The 17979-nt window shown below is 42.0% G+C and overlaps 1 protein-coding gene across 1 annotated transcript; it reads left to right on the top strand.

Annotated features, from left to right (window-relative positions):
• The first annotated feature begins 2086 nt into the window (after positions 1-2086).
• LOC124261341 lies at positions 2087-17590 on the top strand. Its single transcript, XM_046695650.1, has 8 exons — positions 2087-2392; positions 4804-5089; positions 9448-9805; positions 11045-11250; positions 14257-14396; positions 14957-15242; positions 16473-16544; positions 16951-17590. Exons 1-8 carry the CDS (start codon positions 2120-2122, stop codon positions 17583-17585), a joined length of 2256 nt encoding a protein of 751 aa, XP_046551606.1. The 5' UTR covers positions 2087-2119; the 3' UTR covers positions 17586-17590.
• The last annotated feature ends 389 nt before the right edge of the window (positions 17591-17979 follow it).

Below are 17979 nucleotides of genomic sequence, written 5' to 3'. Positions count from 1 at the left end.
TACTCGAGGCTACACACATGGAAATGTAATCTTAGTGAGGTCATTCGATTAGATAAACATGTTATTTGACAAGAAAATGCCAATATCCTTAATTCATCATGGCAATCCTTAATTCATCATGACATTATTTAAAGGTCACATGCAACGTAAAACACAACTTTGCAGATTCTGATACCTTTCGGTATGGAAACAAATCGTCAAAAAATGCAAATTCAACTTATAAAGTTGAAAAATAACGCGATGAAAAAAAACGCGCGAAATCGGAGTTCAAACGTTTCACTAATTTTCCCCAGACTTTTCTGGGGGAAAACGGGTTTCAACAGCTGGGCTCCGCTCATAGCACGTGCGCAAGTAAATAGGTTCGCGCAGCTTGGAAGCGGGTTGTCGGGTGAATACTCGGTGAAGGCTTTGGTGTGAGCTATTTTTCTAATGTTTTGTTGATATCTCACAGGCGCGAGCTTTTTATATGTTATGACAGTAAATTAACTGTTTATATAATTTCATTTGTCTATTTCACCACACGTTCTTCTTACCGAGACACTTTCTCAGTTCGATACTTAAAAGCAATGTCATTATTTAGCGTTGACAGAATTTCTAACTGTGATATAGATATGTCGTTGTCACAGACAAAACTCAATGTCTTGTTTTATTGACACCTGTGTGTCTGCCTGCCTGTCTGCTAATGACAATATTCAATCCACAGCTGCTATCACTGACCACATGCAATTTGAACTTAACACCAATCAGGCTATACACCATAAACAAAACGCATTGATTTATGGCCCGAGTTCGGTCTCTGTCACATTATGTAATTACACAGACAGGCAGGTGTGATACTTGAACACATGACATGTTATGATGTCTGTTGATTGCAAAATGTTATACACAAAAAATGAGCATGTATTTACAAAACCCAACATCTCTATATAGTCTATACACACACAATGAGCCGTGAAGGCTGCATCTGCAAATGAACCAGCCGTTACACTTGAGTGCACACCCACCCGCTCTGACTGGGTTCGGTATCCCGGCTGCTTCGTTTCTTGGGAAGTAAACCGAAGTACACAATATTGCACTTTTGATTAGCGATTGTACGCTTATAATTTTGTTTATATGTTTTTTCATAACCAGCAATGTATATTATATGTCATGAATAAGTGATAATTGTGTTTTAATTATGTTTGATTTTTTGGTTGCATGTGACCTTTAAAGAATCTTTACTACATATGATCATGAAAAATAGGCATTTCGGTTCCTGATCATTGCCATGGGCTCCAACTCATGGCCACTTGTGCCACCATGGCCAAGCCGTAGGCTACCGAATCCTACTCGGTGTGTGGGAAATTCAGCAGCCGGATTGTCAGGCTGTTTTTAGCCGAACAGTTGGATGAGCTCATGTGATCACGTGACACTAGAGGTGCAAATCAGTACATTCGAAACAGATGTCACGTGGTCGCAGAAGTTCCGCCCAATCATGAATTTTTTGTAAACTAAAGAAGAACACAGGTTTAAGAGCTCTCCTTCCTGAAAGTTTGACCTGAAACTAAACATAACTTAACCCCTTTCAGGCAGCCAGCGGAAAATCACCGGTTGTGCATTCTGAAAAACTGAAATAGTTGTAATGTATTCGATAACACGCAGACTTAATGGGTGAATTTAACCAGAGTAGATAAGGAACCCCAGTTAAAGGAAACATCCGTAATCCACTGAACTAATTTTAAGTAATTTAAACAGCTCTGTTTAGGATATATTTTTAAATGAAATAGTCCTCTGTAATCGTATCAGTCAATTAATTTTCTTACTAAATATATATTTATATAACGCAAGAAATCTAAAATGATTGCTTCATATATATTGTTTTTCCATGACAAAAGCTATTTGTCGTTTCAACATGATATCATTCGAATCACGTACCTTCCAGTTCAAAGGTCACGCGCCTTGTCCATTAGCCGAGGAGGGGCGGTAAAGGACCCTTCACACAAGACTGTCGGGTATATTTATCAACAAGCCCCTCAATTGCCCATGAGCTATGCATGTGACGTCATTGATAAGAAATGTAGAAATCTTACACCTTATACATTGACAAGCTCGTTTAAGCGAGTTAAGATAGAGAATTCGTATGTCTTCGACAGTTAATTTAAACTACACGTTGGTAATGTACACCAGGCTGATTCTCTTCTTTCTCTACGTGGGCGAAAGTGTGCGTGCAGATCAAGCACTTTACGATGGCGCACGTGGTAGCGAGGTCGTAACTACCGTGGTAGATCGTATACGTAATGCGTGCATCTTCCGTCGAGATAACTTGTTCTTACGACGCCTGGCCTACGTGGAGAGCGCAGATGGAACAGACCCGAAGACGTATAGACCGGGCTACTATGGTGGAATCTGGCAGGTGAGGCAAACAATGGTGTTATGACAAATGTACACTTGTCAGTTATCATCCACCTGAACAGGGATAAAATAGAAGACCGCAAGTTGTCATTGTACAAACCAGCCTTAGTGAAACGGCTGTCATGTCAATGTTAAGGTACTGGAGTTTCGATCACCTTAGCGATGAAGTCGCTTTGTATATGGACACCCAGTTGTCGTAGTACAAAGCGATCTTAGTACTAAGACTGTCGTAAGTCAATGTTAATGTACAGGGCCTAGATTTTCGAAGCTCTCTTAGCGTTAAGATAGTCGTAACTGCCATACACTAACATTAACTTGCGACTATCTTAGCGCTAAGAGAGCTTCGAAAATCTAGGCCCTGGAGTTTCGATCACCATACAGATGAAGTTACTTTGTATATGGACACCCTTCTTAATACAAAACCAGTACGACATTGGTGTAGTGCTCAGGACTGTAGTATCTTTAATGTGAAAGATCTTTGGCAGTAACCAAAACAAGACATTTGTATCTACAGTACTCCCTTGTCATAAAACTGTTCCCAACTGTTTTAAGAGATAATTCATCGTGTTTGGGTATCGTTCGTAAACCGGGACGGTGGGGTAGCCTAGTGGTTAAAGCGTTCCCTAGTCACCCGAAGACCCGGGTTCGATTCCCCGCATGGGTAAAATGTGTGAAGCCCATTTCTGGTGTCCCCCGCCGTGATGTTGCTGGAATATTGCTAAAAGCGGCGTAAAACCAAACTCAGTCAGTCAGTCAGTCAGTCATATCTACACGAACGGGAAAAGCAAGTACCTATTGTTATTCAACGGCAATACATTTGAACGGGTATTCGACTTTATATTATTGGTGTTTCGCAGTCTTCAGCCGGGTAGCTCCGATACCTCGTGATCGTGCCACGCCCACCAATCGTCACATGTTAGAGGACAATACGCAATTAAAGCAAGCGAAACCACTTTATGTATGTGGATAGTAATTCTGTGTATCTATATAAAATCGAATGGACCTGACCCAAGGCACGACCAAGGAAGACCGTGATAAATAAATAGTAGTAAAATAAATAATAGATAGCAATAAAATACATAACAAAATAATTGTTTCTCGTCAGATATAACGTATCTCACCCCGTGTGCAAATCACTTAAGTATTAACTTTGCCAAAACATTGTGCCAAGCATCTCATTGGGGCTGGATATTGGGTATATTGCAGAGATAATAATTCAAGAGATATTGCAATACATATTGTGATATATTGACTGCAAGGTTTCTGTCCAAGTGCGAACATCAAAAATTCATAATAGCTCTCTGTGTGCGACATCATCTTCTCAGTTGCTGTTACACCATACTTTCAGGCTCCCTGTCCCCATTGTGTATAGGTGTATGCCAGTGGTGTACAGATAAATGATATAGAGCCTTAATGTGGAACAAGGTTTTGCGAACATAATGATAAAGGTAATAGTATAACATGATTTTCATGGTCAGTGCTGTTTGCTTCAACAGAATGCATTTCAATGCAGTATGTAATTATTGTCACTGTTTGTCAGTGATTCATTCAGATTCAACTCCAATATAAACATGTGTTAATATGAACGGTTGTAAAATGAAACAAAAACATGATTTAGGTAAACTACTTGAGCTTAAAATCTCATGTGACCTCCAATAACTAAGATCCTTGACTAGAATGTCATTATACAGTCCTACAAAATGTATAAAACTTAGTTAATTGATAACATATGCCCCATTAGGAAACAAAATAAAAATAATAAATAATGTGAATTGTGAAATGGTCACTCAGGGCCAGTAGCTCTACTTATAACTCCAAATAAAAGATTGGTTAAATCTTTGAAGGGCATTTAGAAGTGGAATGCATGAGAAAAGCAAAATTTATGGATGTCAACTTCTTTATTGTGAACATTCATTACCTGATGAAGGAGCAAGCATACACTCCGAAACGTTGTGGTATTCACAACAAGAAGTTGATATCCATTACTCTTGGTTTTCTTAAAAGATTGGTCCATTTGAGGCCACTTAATTCCTGCAAAACGTCACATATGAAACCATTCAAACCCCAAAACTTAAAACATTTGGTAGAATATTTGGCACTTTGGGAGCCACTTATAAAGACACTTCAACTTGTACAATGTTACACGAAACAGAAAAGAAACAAAAGTATATTTGGCACTTTTAGAGCACATTTTGTTGCTATGGAAATCAAGGGAAGATAATTCACTACGGATGACCCAATATATTGCAGAATCTGAACCATATCGGGAAAATCGTATTGCGAGATACTGTACCGGTATATATCGGTTTACCGGTAATATTGCACAGCCCTATATCTTATTGGACATATCTATATCTGTGCATGGGTCGTTCACTATAAACATTTTCATAATCGATTTTGAATAACTTTCAGATAGACGAGCCCAAGTTCCTCGCTACAACTAACTGCACAGGCCGTTTGTTCCCCAAATGTTTGGACATCCTTCGCGAGTTCTCCATCGACTGGAAGCGGGTGCCATGGCGCGCCCTTCTGAAGCCGCTCTACTCAGCCCTGGCTGCCTCTCTGTACACGCTGCTGACGGTTGGGCCGGGCGGGGTGCCCCCCGACCTCACAGGGCAGCAGGTCTTCTGGAAGGACGGCTTCCATGACGGCATACTACCCTACAGCTACGTGGACACAGTGCACGACATGCCTAACGGTAAAACTCCATTCTATCGACATAAGCTCTGTTGTCAATCACTGGCTGGTCTCCTTGCAATCGTGTCTGAAGAATAAGGCAAGATAGTCATAGGCAGGCAATTTGCCCATGGCAAAACAATTTAGTATGAATCTATAAATACATCATTACAATTCTTCACTCCACAATCCGTTCTTCTACCATATATATTATAATTCAGACTCATTCGGGAGCGGTGGGATAGCCTTTAAAGCTTTGGCTCGTCACGCCGAAGGCCCGGGTTTGATTGCCCACATGTGTCTCACTGACCTACTGGCCGGGTGATGTATATCTTAATTTGTCCTGTCTGTATGTCCATATGTTTGTATACCGCGAGACACGAAAATAAAATACTTACTTACTTACTTGCTCACTGTGTACAATGTGTGGAGCCCGTTTATGGTGTCTCCCGCCGTGATATTTCTGGAATATTGCTAAAAGCGGCGTAAAACCATACTCACTCAGAACTATTCGACAACTGATTATCAATAGTAAGATTGCCGTGACTTTAGCATCAATCACATTGAGACTTTTACATTAAACATAAATGTTTCTATTGTCATGAGAAAATTTTCCATTCAGAATTAATATTCAATGTCATTTTGACAATTTCGTTCCACCAGCGCCGAAAATATTCTGTCCCCTATATACATCTTTCCTCATCCAAAGACTAATACGGGTTAAAATTGGTCTTCAGGAACCTATGCTTGTCGTAAGAGGCGCATAACGGGATTGAGTGCACGTGGTTAGGCTCGCTGACCTGGTTGACACATGTCTATGTCATCGTATCCCAATTGCAAGATCGATTCTCATGCTGTTGATCACTGGATTATGTGGTCCAGACTCGATTATTTAGAGACCGTTGTCAGACAACTGGAGTACGGCGTAAAACTAAACTCACTCACTCACACACTAACCCGGTTAGCCACATTTTCTCAAATAATTTAAGATGACTGGATTTTATTACAAAATGAAGTTTACTTCGTCATGACATGAACATCATGTGAACACAATGTAAATATGCTTTTGCTCACGTGAGTAAATATACTTCATAAATAGATTTATTGCATAACTATATTTTTATCAATGTGAATGAGACGACTGGTGGATTATTTGCAGATGTACAAACGCAACGTAACTGTGGTCATACTCTTAGCCATAGCAATTCACATCTTGTTGTTAAAGGAACTATGCTGATCTGAAATGATCCCGGCCGGTGGGCTTTCACACTCTCTTTTTTTAAATTCAGCAGAGCTAATCTTACATTCCTTCCACAGCATATGGTAAAATGTCCGTTTGTTTTCATTCCTTATTCGAGATGAACAGTCAGTGAACAGAAGTTTAAGAGGGCAAGAACATCTAATTTCTTCTTCCTGTATGTCCAGGGACGGTGGGGTAGCCCAGTGGTTGCAAAACCGTTCGCTCGTCACGTCGAAGATCCGGGTTCGATTCCCCACATTGGTACAATCTGTGAAGCCCATTTCCGGTGTCCACCACCGTGATATTGCCTGAATATTGCTTAAGCGGCGTAAAACCATATTTACTCACTCACTGTTTGTCCGTCTTTACATGCTGTTTCGAGGTGTTCACAGCAAAATGGCTGACTGTCTTTTTTGCCGTTTAACGCCGGGCTTCCAATATTCCAGCTTTCAAAAATGGAATTTTTAACTGACAATTTAGACTTGCACAAATCTCTACGGTAATAATTGATAGCTTAAATGATAATTTCTCAAAAGAATAAATACATTTAACACATGGTCTCTCTAACAGACTGGCATCTAGACTTGCCTCTTTAAAGGATAGAATTACTATACATTCATAGGCTTAGCATATCAGCACAGCCTTGGAGCAAGGCCACATGTTACAGACAACCAGTGAGGTCATTACTTGCTCTGAATACCTTTATTGTAAACCAAACAGTCGGTTTCCACAAAGTTATTATACATGTATATGTCCAGTTATCAATAAAATCATACGGTTAATTATGTTTGCTTTCAAGTAAACGTACTTCCGGACCGAAGCAACGATGATAATGGCACCCTCGTCTCTGCTTGTGTTTGATTGTTTAGTTTGGACAGGAGAATTTGATAATTAAATATATTCATCGAGTTATACTAAAAGTCTTGAAGACATAGTCACTTAATTAAATGTATCTCGCAAAACAAACATTTATTAGAGAATACACGGTAGTGCCCCGAGATTCGCCTTTTACGGGATTGCTATTCCTCTTCCCTTGGGATACCCAAATGTTTGAGTTTATTCTGAAACCAATTACTAAACCATGCTTGCATGAATATTGGGAAACAATACATACTAGTAGTTTATCGTACTTTAACGCGGAATGAAAATGGGTATGTTGAGACGTTTACGCTCTTCGATGACAATGTTATTGGCAACAATGCTATTCGCACGACTTTGATTTCAAGTGACATTGTTGGGTATATTGCAGTAGCAGAAATGTTAAGTCTCATTTTCACGTCACTACCTGCAGTGACCACTAAAAACGCACACCTTATTGCCTTGAGTATATTTTAGCAGCCTTTGGCGTTCCTTGATGGCTGACCGCCTCCGTGGTGTAGTGGTTAGAGCGTCCTCCCGGAGAGCGGAAGGTCGCGGGTTCGACCCCCGACCGCGTCATACCAAAAGACGTTAAAATATGGTACTTGTTGGTCCCTGCCTGGCGCTCGGCATTAATGGGTACAACAAGGACTGGTCGGCTCGGAGTCAGTATACTGTGTCTGAGTGGGGTATTCATGCTTCACTGCGACATGGTATCTCAGTGGGCTAGCACTATAAAAACAGCTTCAGTCTGGGCTAGTACAAGCAGCCGCACTTACAGATACACACGCATGCACGTCGTCATATGAGCGAAATATTCTCAAGCACGACGTAAAACCCAATTTCACCTCACCTCACCTTTGCTCACAATATCCATCACTAGGTCCAGACTCCATTATATACAGCGGACGCTCTAACCACTACACCACGGAGGCGGTTTGTGAGCAAAGACAGCCAACACAGTGTAACTCATACCTAATGTAACTCACCTTCACTGCAGTGTTACGGTTACTGCATGCTCGGGGATATGGTCACCCTGCTAGTTATATTTTTGTATGTTGTTTAACGCCGCAATCAGCAATGGTCCTTCTAAGCGTAGGTGGTCGGTAAATAATCCGAGTGTGGACCGGATAATACAGTGATCGATGTTATGATCTGAGTTTTCGATCTTCACAGTACGATACGGATGTCCCCGTCCTATCACCGAACCAGTTCCTTTGAATTTACGAATAGTAGCTGACTAATGGGATGGATCACGGATGTAGCAGTGTCCGAAATTTACGCTGGTCCTGTGGCCCCTGACTAGTGAAAATTCAACAGGACAACTAAATGATAAGTAGCCTTGGTGGAAAGTGAGTTTCTCCCCATCAAATAATTAAAATTGTCTTTAAATTAAACAGTGAGATCGTATAGGATTCAAATAAAGTAATACTCGCAAGTCGAAGTAACTTAAAGTTAAAGTAGATGTACGAATGGTATTTTGGGCCAGTGATGTACAGACAGGACCACTAATCATTGTCCACGCACTGGTCATGTGGTCGAGTGGGAAATTTTGAAAGGTTTCTAACACTTCATAGTGGCTTGTTGTGCTGTACTTAGATCAAATGTATACTGGGGCGGTGGGGTAGCCTAGTGGTTAAAGCGTTCGCTCGTCACGCAGAAGACCCGGGTTCGATTCCCTACATGGGCAAAATGTGTGAAGCCCATTTCTGGTGTCCCCCGCCGGGATATTGCTGGAATATTGCTAAAAGCGGCGTAAAACTAGACTCACTCACTCAAATGTATACTAGTACATATAGTAGCTTCCTTCCGATCATGCGCAGAAAATACGTTTAGTGGTACCGGTTAAAGTAAATTTACCCCACTTTTGTATTCAGGGCGAGATGTACAGATCTTTTAACAAACAGTCATTTAAATAAACTCAACAGTGTTAATCGCAACATGCTAGTGTCATATTAGACTGACATCTAGTCTCTGACATGAACATATTTTACAGAAAAGGGTTTTTAAGTTAAAATAAAATACAATCAAAATGACCTCAGACTTTCATCGTTTTCCTGAAACTGAGGTGATCTAGACTTGCCACACATTCTAGACCTGCATGTGCTGCATTGGGTATGTATACCATATGTCATATTTGAATACTTTTAATGAAGTAGTCCTCGTTTAGTGAACATTGATATTGTGCATATTTTACATTCTGTCCATTTTGGCATCTGCCAGGACGGCTACTGCCTTGTTTACAAGGGGTTACTCTGTACTACAGTATTGGGTACTTATAGTGTGCTCCAGTACCCAGCTGGACGTGGCATTCGTGCTGGACAGTTCAAGCAGCATCGACAGCATCGACTTCTACAGGACGTTGGACTTCGTCAAGGACGCCGTCACAACTCTCTTCCAATCAAGTCCGGGCACCAGGATCGCCGTGGTCAAGTACAGCAGTTTCGCCATGGTGGAGTTCCACCTGGATCGCTACCACACGGCCGCACAGGTCAGCAGCTACCTCGACAACATGGTCTACATTCCCGGCGGTTCCAACACCGCTGAAGCCATCAATGTCACCATCCATGACGTTTTCAGTGCTTCACATGGCGCCAGGCGGGAGGCGTCTAAGATCGCCATTCTCATAACAGACGGAAGGTAAAGCGAGGGAGAATGATGAACACGCTTTGAAAAGTATTTCGCTGATATGACGGCGTGTCAGCCGAAAGAGGCAGGAAGGCCCGAAGTGATTCGTTTCGCAGGCGCAAGTCGATCATAGGGGGCGATTATGGTACTGACGAACCAAGAATCAGGTGGTATTCGCTAGTGGTGTTCCGATTATTTGAAATAATCGAAGATTGGTCGCAGTGACCAAACGACCAAGCAATCAATCACATTTTCTCATAATCGAACGCAAACGATTTTGTCACTACTGTTTTTGTGTTTAAAACACTTGACGATGCAACATATCTTAGAAGTTGTCAGGGCTTGAAAACATGTTTAAATCTTAGAAAACTCATTTCACTTTCTGAAAAGTCATGACTGCTTATTCTTGAAGACTCCAGGAAGTTTATGTCCATGATATATTAGCAAGTTGCATCGTTTTACATCAGATGTGAAGTTTGCAAATGCAATTTGCACAGTTTCTAAATATAAAAACAACAACAGAGAACCACGTTATAATTTTCTGAAATAACAACCTGAATAGAACAATCTGAAAATGACGCCAACCATTTTTTAATGATTGCTCGTTGGTAATGAACCAATCATCAATTGTGAGATTTCAACCAATTTCCCAGCACTAGTATTCGTATTTATGCTCTAAGGATTCTGGCACGCGGAAGACGAACAACTCTGCATGTATTTGTGGCGTCATTAGAAATTAAGATCTCTGTTCATGGGGCGAAAAGTCACCCAGATATGATGAACTGATGTTCTGAATGCTGAATCAGCGAATGAGCAATATCACTGCATGTTAGTATCGGAAACTAACAAACCAGTTGAGTGAATGAGTTGGGTTTTACACCGCTTTTAGCAATATTCCAGGAATATGACAGCGGGCCCCATCACAACCAAACCAGTGGATGATAGCATGAGGAACGATGCAGTTGTTGCGATTTCACGATGATGTCATGATGTCCACCACACGTTTGTTGGGTGTAGAGAGGGTTAGCCTAGTGGTTACGCGTTCGCTCATCACGTCGAAGACACAAGTTCGATTCCCAGCATAGGGACAATGTGTGAAGCTAAAATATTGCATAAAACGTTATTCACTCACCCACTTATGGGTATACAGTGGGCAAAGGTCACATGATCACTGCTGCTAAAGACCACAACTGTGCCCGAATTTTTTATATTAGGACTGGTAATTTGTTTCAGTCTGTTATTCTAACACAGGTCGAAGAGCTCTAACGCCACCATTGCTGTCGGCCAAGACGCTCACAGAGCCGGGATCACGGTCTTCACCGTCGGGATCGGGGCAGTCAACACCCGTGTGCTGAACGCACTGGCGTCGGTCCCCACGTGTAACCACGTGTATGTGCTGCCCACGTTCGCTCACATTAGCGACATCGTGTACGACATTCTGCAGGGATCCTGTGAGGGTATATAACATTGAGTATATTCATTTAATTCTATAAACGTAAAGGTCACATGCAACGTAAAACACAACTTTGCAGATTCTGATACCTTTCGGTATGGACTTACAGATACAAATCATCCAAAATGCAAATTCAACTTATGAAGTTGAAATATAACGCGATGAAAAAAACCCCGCGAAATCAGAGTTCAAACGATTCACTAAATTCACCCCAGCGCTTCGGGTGAAAAGTGGTTTCAACAGCTGTGCTGCGCTGCGCTGGGCTGCGCTCATAGCACATGCGCAGTGAAATAGGTTCGCGCAGCTTAGAAGCACAGGCCCTCGTGTAAAATGTTGTTTTTGAGATGATACACCATGATGCATTGTATTGTGAAGCATTTCGAGTGGGGGGTCATCTCAGATTTTTGTATATATTTTATAAAATCTTTAATCCTCGCAAAGACACGAGGGCCTGTGCTTGGATGCGAGATGTCCGAATTATATAAGGTCGTGAGCAGGAATAGTCTAATCAAAACAAATAGTAAATAATTACATAAAAGAACCTTGTTCGGATCTAGATCTACTCAGCTATGTGTCAACCAGTGAGGCGTTCGACATTTCAAGACAGAAAACCTTCGCTGGCGGTGAATACTCGGTGAAGGCTTTGATGTATGCTATTTATCTAATGTTTTGTTGATATTTCACAGGCGCGAGCTTTTTATATGTTATGACAGTAGATTACCGATTTAACTGTTTATATAATTTCATTTGTCTATTTCACCACACGTTCTTCTTACCGCGTCACTTTCTCAGTTCGATATTTAAAAGCAATGTCATTATTTAGCGTTGACACAATTTCTAACTGTGATACAGATATGTCGTTGTCACAGACAAAACTCAATGTCTGTTTTATTGACACCTGTGTGTCTGCCTGCCTGTCTGCTAATGACAGTATTCAATCCACAACTTCGATCACAGACCACATGCAATTTGAACTTAACAGCTATCAGGCTATACACCATAAACAAAACGCATTGATTTATGGCCCGAGTTCGGTCTCTGTCACATTATGTAATTGCACAGACAGGCAGGTGTGATACTTGGACACATGACATTGACATTTCATCTCAGTTAAGAGGCTCACAGATCGAGTATTGGGGCCGCGCGCTAATCTGAAGTACGGTAATCCGATGTTTTCATAGCAATTCGCTTTCGCGAAACTTCTAGCACAACTTTGATTTTCGCTTTACCGGGAATAGGGAATATTGAAATTTCGCTTTCCCGGGCCGACACCGAGAGCACAGCAGCCAGGGTGCCTGGACTTCGGAGTATATCCGGTCAAACTGTACGGAACAGGTAGAGAGAGATTGGACTGAGATCCAGGAGACCCGACGTCGGGACCCTGCTACGTCGTCACCATCGCGCTCAACGTCTCTGTTATTTAAAATTATCCACTTGGTTGTATAGACATTATTTTCTTCTAAACTAATTTAAAAATTCATGAACTAAAGTCTATTTGTGGACGAGTTATACATGTTTGAAAATACAACAGTTCGTTATGCGTTTCTTTTTTTATTAGTATATTATACTTAATGGAACGCTGATCATAATGAAAACATCAGACCAAATCTGTGATTTTGTTTGTAGAATTTATGTCCTAAAAATAAATATAAAAACTTGTTTAACAAACTAAGCCAGGTGTACGTGAAGCACGTGCACAAGCAGTCTAAGTAAACTTAGGCTCAGTATCAGTATAGCAGTGTAACGAATAATACTGAGCCTAAGTTTACTTAGACTGGAGCACAAGTGCCGACAAAGTTATTGATTCATTTACCTGTGCTGTGCCGCCTCCATCCTTTCTCGCACACCTGGCTGTTCCTCTCTTTGAACTGTATCTAAATTTTAATGATAATTTGTTATTTTTTGGGACATAAATTCTGCAAAATAAATCACAGAGTTGGTCTGATGTTTTGAGTATGATCAGCGTTTAGTACCGTTGCGTGTAATAGCATATATATTAAAAAAACATGTTGATTGAAGCCATTTTGTCCCTTTTTCATACCCCCTTGTTTATCTTTACAAATCAAATTAAATACACTAATGTTGACAATCATACATGAAATACATTTACACGCGTGATCTCCGTTACGATGGCGTAATGCACTCGTTCTGTAAGTTGCATTCTGACATATTATTTTGCTAATGTTGGGTGAGTAATAAATAAAATACTAAACGATGTCTTGTGTAATACCATATTATATAACTCGTGAATGGTATTGGTATCTATTACACCCAGTGATCGAAATAATTTGCAAACTCAACCATACAGTCGGGCAGGTGACCAATAAATGTTGCCTTCCCATCTTGAAAGTTGCCTGCCCGCACTTTTGACTCATAAATTGCATTTATCATTGTTTCAAATGTGAATTAATTCAGAAAATTAAAAACAACAAGCATGAAATTAAATACTCAGACATCCTCAGCCTGTGACATTTGAAAAGAGACTGTTAATTTTGCAATTCCCCTTATCGGTTTACATCATCAAAATTATATGTTTTTAGAAAAACTTTGATTATGAAATTTTAGAGCGATACCCGCCTCAAATGTATCTTCTCGCGTGTTATTCATACGAAGCTTCCAAAAGGGATGTATTTAAAAATATCTGCCAGACATTTGGGCTTGTGGAGATTTTTTTCAGGCAGCCCGACACAAAAGCTGCCAGCCTCGGGCAGGCGGGCAGGCCGCTATTTCGATCATTGAATTACACCGGACATCGTTTAGGATTCTCTGAATACCAAGTTTTGGTTTTCTTCGCCGTGAGTAAACACGGCACAGCATAAATTCTACTCAATATGTTCGTTTTCTACCTTTTACAACAATATGAACCTGTATTATATGTTTATTTTCTACCTCTTACAACAATATGAACCTGTATTATATGTTTATTTTCTACCTCTTACAACAATATGAACCTGCATTATATGTTTATTTCCCGACTCATGTCATGGGTACATGTGTTGTGTTGTTGCAGCTCCGGCTGTGCGGGTGTTGCACTGCAACACGACGACGGAGATCGTGCGGTCAAGCCTGCCTGACCAGGGACTCAAGAAACACTTCTATCTGAAGAGAGACGACATGAACAACTGCAGCGACACCAGCAACTACTTACAGGTTTTACTCTCACTGTTTGTTGCTTAACGCCGTACTCAGCAATAGTTCAGCTAAATGGAGGAAGTATGTAAATAATCGAGTCTGGACCAGAACATCCAGTGATCAACAGCATGAGCATCGATCTCCGCAACTGGGATACGATGACATTTGTCAACCAGTCAGCGAGCCTGACCACCCGATCCTGTTGGTCGCCTCTTACAACAAGCATGGGTTACCGGAGACCTATTATAACCCGGACCTTCACAGATTTATATACCAAGTCACTAAATATGACAGTTCATCCGCCATGTTGCCTCTCGGGTAGTGCCGTCTGGTGTTCATGGTGTAGGCTTCACGCATGTTGCACCCATGTAGGGAATCGAACGCGGATCGTCGGCGTGACGTGTGAACGCGTTAACCACTAGGCCACCCCACCGTCACAATGGCAAACCGAGCAATCGTCATTGAAATTATCAACTTTGTTAGGTCACTTAATCAGAAGTGATATAAGCTGACAAGATGAGTCAAATGCCCTGTAAATACTACGTAAGACTATAACTTTCACTTGTTTCTTTCGTAAGGTGACTGTCGACTGCGGAGTCGTCCGCGTATACGGCTCCTACAGCAGCCCACGACCTAGTGAGGCTTTCAACGACTTCTCCTACATGGTCACTGGGCCTCGTCAAAAGCAACTCCTCCTCCAACACAACCAATCATTCTACCTGACTGTAGAGGCGCTGAATCTCGCCACCTCCAAGATGGCGTCGTGTCCGTCTGCTGACTTCACCCTGGCTGTGAGGAACCAAGTTGACAGTGGTTTCAACGACTCTATGCCGACGAGTTTTCCTGAAGTCTCAGTGTCACCAGGTAGAAAGTAGCCCCATACATTATTTATACTATCAATATTAATACAGTGTCATAAACCGCTGTGTCGAACAAACGGTTATGTCGAAGTAAAACTTGGTCCCTGCCTGAACGCAACGGTATTTGCTTCAATGTTTGTTAGCTGACTGACTGACTGAGATTGGTTTTACGCCGCTTTTAGCAATATTCCAGCAATGTCACGTCGGAGGACACCAGAAATGGGCTTCACTCATTGTACCCATGTGGGGATTCGAACCCATGTTTGTTAGAGTTGAATATACAGAAATCCGAAATATAGACGGTAGTTATAAGATTAAAACCAAAAGAGAGTCAGGCAAATGTACACAACTGCCAGTAAGGATGCGTTACAAATAATGTTTTAATAACAGACCCGTGAAGGTCCGGGTTTGAATATTGACCTTCAGTAACCCATGCTTGTCGTAAGAGGCGACTAACGGGATCGGTTGGTCCGGCTCGCTGTCTTCGTTGACACATGTCATCGGTTCCAAATAGCGCAAATCGATGCTCATGCTGTTGATCACTTGACTGTCTGGTCCAGACTCTATTATTTACAGACCGCCGCCATATGGCTGGAATATTGCGGCGTAAAACTAAACTCACTCACTTAATAACAGTTACTTTATAAAACGTGAAGTTACATAGCGGATTCAACTACATACAATATGGTATAACGCCATTCAGATCACATCACTGCTCTGTAAGCCAGGTTTTACTGTGACAGTGTAAATGAGTTGAACATTTCGACTAGTGTTTCTACTGCACTGTGGGCGGTGGGGTAGCCTGCTGATAAAGCGTTCGCGCGTAAGGACGAAGGTCTGGGTTCGATTCCCACGTGGACCGTGGTACAATGTGTGAAGCCAATTCCTGGTGTCCCACGCCCTGATATTGCTGGAATATTGCTAACAGCGGCGTAAAACCATACACACACACACACACACACTCACTCACTCCTACTGTACTTTATTTCATGCCATATCAGAGTTACTTACCAATATCTTATTCAGTACGACCCGAGAAGATCCGGGTTAGAATTGGTCTTCAGTAACCCATGCTTGTCGTAAGAGGCGACTAACAGGATCGGGTGGTCAGGCTCGCTGACTTGGTTGACACACAGAGTGCGTAGATCGATTAAGTACTCATTCGTCGTTTACTCTCAGACCTACATGTGTCAGTTTCTAGTGCTGTTTGTGTGATGTGTTTTTCTGCAATCAGATAAACATGGGTGTCAAAGTAAGGCCGATGGTTGTCCGCAGGTACAGAAACAGCTTTGTACACCAGAACAAGGTAAGTATGGCTACAATGAATGTGATTCTACAACCTAATGTGAGATGTGTGTGTGTGTGTGTGTGTGTGTGTGTGTGTGTGTGTGTGTGTGTGTGTGTGTGTGTCTGGATGCTGGATAGTGTGTGTGTGTGTGTGTGTGTGCGTGCGCGCGCATGTGTACGTACGCCAGTTTTCAATGTACTATCAAGCATTGCTATAGTTTTGCATGCATAACAACACGTGAAATCCGAGTGAATTCCAATCTAGTTTGCTTTATTAATTATGCCTTACACAGGCAAATGTTCTCCGTCAGTTATGACACAACCCGCTTTTCAATTCATATGAACTCTTCAGGTTCAAGGTGGATGGAAAGTTAAACTCTCCTTTCCGTGCATATTCTAAAGAGATATGTACCAATGTTTTTCAGACACCAGTCTGCCTGCCAACCCCTGCCCAAGGGAAAACATCCATGGCCACGCTCTGTCCTTCACCCACCCTTTTGATAAAACCAGGTTTATTCAGTGTGACCTGAGCGGGAAGATGTACATTACCCAGTGTCCTCCAGGAGAAGAATATGACGTCATATCTCATGGCTGTGGGTCCGCCATAGCCGCCACGGAGCTTCCAGGCCGTCATATCCTGAGCGAGAACATATCCAACCCTTGTACTGCGCGCGACATCAGGAACGGACTGTTGTACTTCACCCACCCTAAACCTGACAGATTCATTCAGTGTGATACATGGGGCAACCCATGGGTGCAGCTCTGTCCGAGCTCCTTTGTCTGGGATCAGACCCAACTCACTTGTGTCAGTTCCCTTCTTCTTTCCTCCAAAACGACGACAGCTACGTCGGCTAGTGTCAAATCCACTGGAGCGCAGATCCAGACGTCGCCAACGACGACCCTAGATCCGGACATCTGCCAGCACCCTGACGGGGTTGGGATATACGCTCATCCCGACCCCACGAAGTATATACAGTGCCTCCTAGGACGGAAGCTGGTGCAGCAGTGCCCCCCGGGGCAGTTATGGCGCGAGGCTCTAATGGCATGCGTTATGTCATAAGTTTGTGATGTTCATCGTTTAATGCGGTAATGAAAATGTCGTAATGTAAGATAATAAAATTGAAATGTAACTGACGCAAACAGTCTTAATTTTTTATGTGGCAGTACCCCTGTATTCCACCAGTGAAGATCCGGGTTAGAACTGGTCTTCAGCAACCCATGCTTGTCGTAACAGGCGTCTAACGGGATCTGGTGACAAGCTTAAGGCTCTCTGACTTGGTTGCCACGTCATCACCCACTTGGCGAAGATCTATGCTCATGAAGCCAGTCACTGGGTTGTCTAGTCCAGATTCGCTTATTTTCAGACCGCTGGAACAATGCTGTGCGCGGCGATATATAAAAGAAAGCTAAATCTTTTATCTTGATAACAAAGCTTCCCAAAATTGATGCAGACT

Source organism: Haliotis rubra, unplaced genomic scaffold (assembly GCF_003918875.1).
Source record: "Haliotis rubra isolate DU_JTF1 unplaced genomic scaffold, ASM391887v1 Scf797, whole genome shotgun sequence".
NCBI classification, from domain to species: domain Eukaryota; kingdom Metazoa; phylum Mollusca; class Gastropoda; order Lepetellida; family Haliotidae; genus Haliotis; species Haliotis rubra.
This window is presented reverse-complemented; position numbering and strand designations above follow the sequence as displayed.